At 44.0% G+C, this 7,382-nt stretch overlaps 2 protein-coding genes across 3 annotated transcripts; one reads left to right on the top strand and one right to left on the bottom strand.

The window, feature by feature from the left end:
• The first annotated feature begins 284 nt into the window (after window positions 1-284).
• sqstm1 (sequestosome 1) lies at window positions 285-4,510 on the top strand. The gene is made up of 7 exons (XM_029770804.1): window positions 285-753; window positions 1,842-1,937; window positions 2,121-2,443; window positions 2,623-2,869; window positions 2,996-3,198; window positions 3,355-3,571; window positions 3,816-4,510. The coding sequence occupies exons 1-7, from the start codon at window positions 585-587 to the stop codon at window positions 3,968-3,970; spliced, it is 1,410 nt and encodes a 469-aa protein (XP_029626664.1). The 5' UTR covers window positions 285-584; the 3' UTR covers window positions 3,971-4,510.
• Window positions 4,511-4,534: 24 nt separating this feature from the next.
• On the bottom strand, window positions 4,535-7,335 carry mrnip (MRN complex interacting protein). 2 transcript variants are annotated; one of them, XM_029770805.1, is made up of 7 exons: window positions 7,054-7,334; window positions 6,876-6,935; window positions 6,656-6,762; window positions 6,241-6,307; window positions 5,887-6,020; window positions 5,425-5,533; window positions 4,535-5,350 (listed from the first exon to the last, which is right to left on the bottom strand). In XM_029770805.1, exons 1-7 carry the CDS (start codon window positions 7,111-7,113, stop codon window positions 4,691-4,693), a joined length of 1,197 nt encoding a protein of 398 aa, XP_029626665.1. In that variant the 5' UTR covers window positions 7,114-7,334; the 3' UTR covers window positions 4,535-4,690. The 2 variants fall into 2 exon arrangements, with proteins under 2 accessions (XP_029626665.1, XP_029626666.1); XM_029770806.1 differs by lacking the exon at window positions 4,535-5,350 and having other exon boundaries at window positions 5,507-5,751; window positions 7,054-7,335.
• Between the last annotated feature and the right edge of the window lie 47 nt (window positions 7,336-7,382).

Here is a 7,382-nt window from a genome sequence, read left to right as displayed (position 1 = left end):
GGGTTAGCTAACATGCTAAGTAGTAAGTAGGTGCTAAAATGCTAAAGTTGTCCGTGATGGGATTTGAACACACAACCTTTGGGTTGCTAGATGTTCCCGTTATTACAACCAACCACCTACCCTCTCTTCTGTAACCATATCAAATGTAACATAGTAATTAGAGTATTCCAGATTTACATGTATTATGTTACGTCTAGTCTATGAGACAAGTCTGCACGCGGGGAATTCCCGTATGGAAAGTGCCTTGTCATTCCTCGGCCTTCCATTTTACCCTTTGGCGTCGCGTCCCACCCATTTGTTTACATTACCTTGCCTTTTGCGCACAATAACAGAAGGCGAATAGAGCTTTGTCATTTTAGACGGTGGACTTCCCACCCGATGCCGCACCAAACCCTCGTGATTGGCTAGACCGACGTATAAATATTACACCAGCCGTCGTATTAAGGTTCATACGCGGAACTGTACCCAGAACAGCGAGACGCACTGACAGTGAGCTTACAGTGGAGCTGGCCTTTAACATTTTAACTGCGCAACAAATATTTTACAGCGAACAATTGGGCTGAAAGTCGTGAGAAGACTCGACTATGTCTATGACCGTGAAAGCCTATCTCCTTGGGAAGGAACACATACCGAAAGAAATTCGTCGCTTTGCTGTCGACCAAGATGTTTCAACGAGTTTTGAGTATTTGAATCGAAAGGTTGTTGATGTTTTCTCAACACTGCGAAATGTCCCCTACCAAATGTTTTACAAAGGTAAGCCTATACTGTCAAGTGTTTCATTACAGGCCTATGGTACAGTGTTTTCGATCGTGTTATTGTCATCAATATTTCTGGCGGTAATTTTGTTGTAATATTCCATAACATCGCGCCCGACAAAGTAATTGCTAACTTAATTAGTAATTGCTAACTAAAGTTATTGCTAACTTTACTACCTAGTTTACTTGAGTAGGCCTATCAATTGATTAATGTCGTGTCATAGGCCTAGACCAAAGTGCGTCAAGAAGTTAAGTGAACTAATCTGCTGACTGAAAGCTTCAATAACAGGAGTGAGCTTGACGAATAACAGTATAGATCTCAAGATGACAATTTGTCTTTATGCACCAGAAAAAATCTGGTAGAACTGGTACACAGAACATTATTGAAGTCTTCATTTGACATTGCATTTCATAGTGAATGTCCGATCGAGAGTGAGCAGCAAATAGGCTCTATTACATGCATGTCATACATGCAATGATGTATACCTGTTCTACTACATTTCTCTGAGCTCGCCCTACTTGTAGGCCTACCATCAGTTCATAGTGGACTTATATGGGATATAACGGTAACTTAGCAACAGATGGCATTAACCCCCCCCCAAAAAAGATCAAATTCTGTAAGAGCTCTCCTCCCAAAAAGGGAATCAAAGTTGACCAATTACATACAGTAGTATTATTGACTAGTACCACATCACAAAATTGATGTTTTCCATATTGGGCATCAGGGTTGGGGTCAATTCCATTACAACTCAGTCAAACCAGGAAATTAATTGTTTTTCAATACATGACTTGAAATGAATGTATTGAAAACATTTGGGGATTTTCAATAACTGAACTGGAAATTGACAAAGGTGTTGGTCTGAGCACAACACCTTTGTAACAACAGTATTCCCTTAACCTCTGTTTCAAATAAAATAAGCCAGTGAGGATAAGCTGTGGACAGATTTCCTTACTAGTGAACTCCTACTGCTATTATCTAATCATCTGGCCTAGATAAGGAGCTGACAGCAAACAATGGCTTGTGAAACACGTGAGGAGATCAGTGTGTGTGACAACGTTTTGTCTTTTTGTTTACCTTGTACCCAGACGAGGACGGTGACATGATCGCCTTCTCCACCGACGATGAGCTCATCATGGGCCTCACCTGCATCAAGGACGACACCTTCCGCCTCTTCATCAAGGGTGAGTCTTTTGTGATCAAAGATGGTGCATTTTCAAATATAATATATAAAGATTAATCGGTCTGGTATTGTGTAATGCACTAAGTTTTTATTACCACTATTATGACATAGCATTCTCATTGTTACTGAAACATTGTAGTTATTAATACCTACCCGCATATCCTTTTTTTTTTTTCCCTTACAGAGAAGAAGGAGCACAGGCGTGAGTTCCCTGCTTTTGCCTTCCCGGGCGGTGTCCCTCCTTTCACCTTCCCCCCTCACCCTGGAGCACCCAATATGGGACCCCCTCCACCCCATGGCCCACCACCTCATGGTCATGGCCCTCACGCACCCCCCATGGTGCACCCAAACGTGACCTGTGATGAATGCGAGGGCCCGGTGGCGGGGACCCGTTTCAAGTGCACTGTGTGCTCAAACTATGACCTTTGCTCCTCGTGCCAGGCCAAGGGGCTCCACAAGGAGCACGTCCTCCTACCCATCTGGCACCCCTTCAACAACACATTCGATGTGAGACACATATGTTTATTTCTTATGTTTTAAAATGAATATACTTGCAGATACACATCTGAGCAATTTAAAACTCCATTGGAACTGTTTTTTGGTCCAAAAACCAGAAGGGACATATCTATGTGTGGTTAGGGAGAGAAAAATGGCCTCTGTAGTTTTAATCTTGTTCTTCTACACAGTGGTTCCCTCGTGGGAAGTGGATGCGGAAGATGAGACACTGCATGTGGGCTCAGGCCCAAAACCAGGCCCAGCCTGGTCCCTCTGGGTCCCAGCCTGGTCCCTCTGGTTCCCAGCCAGGCCAGGCAGCCCCCGAGGACAGTCAGCCATCCTCTGATGCCTCATCTGCTTCCTCCCAGCAGTCCCAGGCCAATATGGATTACCTGAAGAACATTGGAGAAGGGGTGGCAGCCATGCTTAGCCCACTGGGTAAGACCAAGTGAAAAGTGCCATATCATTTTTTTAAATCATTTATCAATCCATTATTAGAAATCTACTGACTACTCGAAATTTTTATGTACTGAAATTGCTTACTTACCTCCATGTTGCCTGCAGGTATCGATGTGGATATTGACGTGGAGCACGAGGGGAAGAGGACCAAGGTGACGACCCCCAACCCGACCCCACCCGGGTCAGGAGGCCACCCCGGTGCTCGGAGTGACAACGGGACAGGGGGGTCTGAGGGAGCAGGGGCGAACGAGGGAGACATGGAGGTGGATGAGCTGAGCAGCCTGGGGAGCGCCAGTGGTTTGGCTAAGGTATGACACACTGCTTTACAGCTTAATTACTTAATAATCAAAGTTAAAAAATCTGTTTCATTTTAATGAATGATACTTAATCACAGTTAATGGTGAAGAATAAAATTGCCTGTCAGAGGTGGTATGTGTTGTTAAATGATGTATCTCTATGTGCAGGGTGGTAAAGATGCCGGGGGCAGTGGTGACGAGGAATGGACTCACGTGACCTCCAAGGAGGTGGACCCCTCTACAGGAGAGCTCCAGTCTCTCAGGGTGGGTGAGGAGGGCTCACTGGAGGCCCTAGGGTCCCTCACCCCTTCCCAGGGTCCCTCACAGGAACCACTGAAGTCCCTCACTCTCGCTGAGGCCGCAGCCTACCCCCACTTGCCTCAAGGTACGATAGTTTGAGAATTCTCATATCCTCCATCCCAAGTATTAATTATAGTGATTGCTTATCTTCCTTGCTAGTAGTAACCACTTCAGTCAGTGGTAGTTATATCCTGAGTTGTGGCTTCAGTTAGGAATGTGTCATAGTTGTGACTTTAGCTCATGGTTCTTATATCCCTGACTACACCTGGTACAGTAATATTGACTAGTAGAAGTTACTACATCAGAGATTGACCCTCCACTGTGTCCAGATGCAGACCCACGCCTGGTGGAGTCGCTGTCCCAGATGCTATCCATGGGCTTCACAGATGAGGGTGGCTGGCTCACCCGTCTTCTCCACACCAAGGACTGCGACGTCGGGGCAGCCCTGGACACCATCCACTACTCCAAACCCCCCCAGAAGTAAAGGGGCCTAAACAAAGAACCCTGAGGCACACCACTCCTCCATCCCCCTATCATAACCATTTCACCAATACTGCCTTCTCTTCTGTCCCTCTAATCTAATTCACATCTCTGGCAATTAGTACCTCAAGCAATAATCGTCTATTAGATCTGAATATGTAATGGTAAATCTCTTGCTATTTTAAGATATCTATTGTACTGACACTTAAGTATAAAGGATTTACTAATCCGGTATTTATCTTAATAATTATGACTTTCTATAACCGTTTAACTCAGCGTTAACATATACATGTGTTCATTTTTTAAAATTGGATTGAAAGGAGTAAAAAATGTTAACCAACATATAGAATATTAACTCAAGCAAGTACCATACAAGTTGTCGATTAATCAAGTTACGGTTCTTACACTTATTATTGCCAGACGTATAGTCTGTCGTGTCCATTATCGGTGTCATCAGATTCAAGTGAAGGGTGTGAATCATGACTGTCTAACTGAAAACATTTCTCCCCCTGTCAAGACCAAATAAAATACTTCTGCAAAGAAACTGTATTGTCATACTGTCTCCTTAAATGCATAGTTTAATCATTTATTGCAACCATGAACTATTAGACAAAATCCAGAGATTAATGGGTTAAACGTTAATTACAAAACATTCAGACTGGTTTACAGCGTAGGCCACTTTGTATATAGATGCACAAAAAAAAGAGCAACCATTACATGGCTTTTAAAAAGTGTCATCAAAGTCGTCATCCGTGTAGAACAGGGTCCCCAGAGAGAGGGTGGGGCATGGGTGCTTGGTGGGCGGGGCCTGATAACAGACTGGTGCTTCGCTCTCCTCAGGTAACGTCATATGGGCAGGACCTCCTTTGCTATAGGCTGCCTGCCCAAATCCACAATGGGGGATAGTTGACTTCAGCCTATCAAATGTCTTCCCCAGAAAACCACTACCCCCACCTAGCCCAGCCAATTTGGAAATGCCACTATAGGCCGGTTGTCCAAAAGGGGCGTTTATATAGTTCTGGTGTTTGAGCACCACATTAGGAACATTTGAGAACATTGAACCAGTGGTTTGGAACTCATCCATATGCATTGTACTACCACTCCAGTTGGTCTCATCTTCCTCAGGAGAGGCAGTTAGGAACTGAGCCCATTTGGAGGTCTGTAACACTGCAGTACCCGGGGATCCAGACGGTTGCGAGGTCGTCACTGTATTTGCTCTGTAGGGGACTGAGGTTGAAGAGAGTTTGCTGCTGGTAGTTGAGGGTGGTTCAATTACAGTAGGGGGTTTGCTGTAAGCTGGGACTGGTGGTCTGCAGGGAGCTGACTGTTTGGGAGACCACTGTACAGGGGCCAATGAGCTGGGGGGTCTGTTGTGTTGTGGCGGCTGTGGTAAAAAGCATATTAGTTAGTACAGACAGCTTGGACATGTGCTAGTATGAATTAGCTTTAGCTGCTTACATTAGCCGACTTCCCTTTCGTCCTCCAGCCTTGTGTAGGAGGCATGGTGTCCTCTTCTCCACTGTGATATCCCCTCCCCTCATTCTCTCCTCTACCTCTCTTCCTCTTTCTGTTGGGCCACATTAATAATCCATGCTGTCAATGCTCAATCTAAACACAGATTCTGTCATATAGAGAAGGGTTAGAATTTATTTTAATGAAAATAAACAATCACATTAAAGTGGACTGAATAGTCAACTTTGACAATGATGAATGGTGCTGTTGATTACTCAGGTATGGTTTCGGATCAGTGTTTTAGAATGGTGGCCAATTGATCCTCAGATGACCCTGTCAAATGACACTGGTGTTATTGAGAATCAGGAGGGTGTAGACAACAGTGGGGATGACATGTAGGCCACTGTTTAGGCACAAACTTGTACAGGCATAACAAAATAATTAGCCTTACATGAGTCATGGGCATACCTGACATTTATGTTGCCTTGGAGATGGTTTCTGTCCATGTAAACATTCTCCTCTTCCTCAGCCTCTACTTGACCCGCCCCTTCATCGCTCGTCTGCAGGTATTTACTCCAGCGACTCCCATTAGCCTCTTCTGCCTACAGGAATACAATTATTCATTTACCGGTCTTTTGAATGATAAACAATGTTTTCTTATGATACTCAATGGACAACATGGATTATTGGTTAGGGCTGCTGCCCTAAAACTGCATGTTCAGTTTGTGCCCAACTGCCTATGCCTACATTCAATTGACTGTGTCAAATACATTTGTTTGTGTCCCAAAAAAGTGATGAGCAATAACAATGGTGGGAACTCACATTCTGGTCACAACACTCCTGAGCTTTTTCTACAACCTCTTCTTCAGCCACATCATCCACCTCCTCCCTATCACAAATAATAAAGAAAGAGACATAGCATGATATAGTTCATTTAAGCACACATTTTGCACCTCACCTGGAAGTTAAGCTAGCGGGAAATGACATACAGGGGATACGTGGATCCAAGTCTTCTCACACCACACAACACCCAAACAGGGGTGGCAGTGCATACAGATAAATACATTCCACAGTAATAATCTTCCATTTCTGCCTAGGCCTATTTAAATTCAGTAATGCAAATCATAGGGCTGAAATGGGATGCTCTGTACACTGCTTGCTTCCTGTCAGGGTGGAGTAGACAGTGGTGAGAGTGATGCTATTTTTTCCGCCAACATTTAAATATCAGAAGAGTTACCATCGTGACCAGGCTTTCTGGTCCTGCTCTTCAAGTAGCTCTCCACGCCTGGCATTGACCTTCTGAACATGACGTCTGCAATCCACTCCAGAGCCACGCCCAAACTCCTGGAAATGTTACATAACAGACACTTTGGCCTTGTTCGAGTACATCAAAACCGTGATTTATCACATTTACAAATACTTTACTTGTGGTTCGAACAAATCATTAGCTGGCTTACCTTAATGACCGACTGCTTTTCCCCACACAGCTTGCAGTTCCATTTTTTGCTCTTTTTAACCTGCAATTAAGCGCGCAAATATGTTTACACATGCAACGCAAGTTTGAAGATAGCTAGCTAACAGGTTAGCAACATTGCTAACTAGAAACTCCTTCTACAACTAGCAAACTTAAGTTACCTGTTGCACTTGGTAGGTTTGGCAAGAATAACATCTTAGGACATGAAATTCCTGAACCATGTTCCTTGTTTTAGTTGTAGCAGCTAGCTAAAAACGACTAGTTTGAGATTTTGCCGGGATTGTTTTGAAAAACTATCGAATGAGGAAACCGGAAACGTGACGTCATACGTCAGGTACCACAGAAAATGTAATTGTATTGGTCACGTACACGAAATGTTTTAATTCCTAGTTCCAACCGTGCAGTAGTACATAGGAGCTAGAAGCAGAACTACCATATGTCGGCGCCATCTTATTGAAGCAGAACACAATCAAATATATTGAGCGCCCTC

This window comes from Salmo trutta, chromosome 13, assembly GCF_901001165.1.
Source record: "Salmo trutta chromosome 13, fSalTru1.1, whole genome shotgun sequence".
Lineage (NCBI taxonomy): Eukaryota > Metazoa > Chordata > Actinopteri > Salmoniformes > Salmonidae > Salmo > Salmo trutta.
This window is presented reverse-complemented; position numbering and strand designations above follow the sequence as displayed.

Bases quoted from the DNA above. Each gene is read 5' to 3' on its own strand.
- mrnip (XM_029770805.1), bottom strand. From the start codon at position 7,113: ATGGTTCAGGAATTTCATGTCCTAAGATGTTATTCTTGCCAAACCTAC. The intron at 6,936-7,053 runs GTAACTTAAGTT...GCTTAATTGCAG, and splicing joins AAACCTACCAAGTGCAACAG to GTTAAAAAGAGCAAAAAATG. The intron at 5,351-5,424 runs GTAAGCAGCTAA...TTTTTACCACAG, and splicing joins CGAAAGGGAAGTCGGCTAAT to CCGCCACAACACAACAGACC.
- sqstm1 (XM_029770804.1), top strand. From the start codon at position 585: ATGTCTATGACCGTGAAAGCCTATCTCCTTGGGAAGGAACACATACCG. The intron at 2,870-2,995 runs GTAAGACCAAGT...TGTTGCCTGCAG, and splicing joins AGCCATGCTTAGCCCACTGG to GTATCGATGTGGATATTGAC. The intron at 3,199-3,354 runs GTATGACACACT...CTCTATGTGCAG, and splicing joins GCGCCAGTGGTTTGGCTAAG to GGTGGTAAAGATGCCGGGGG.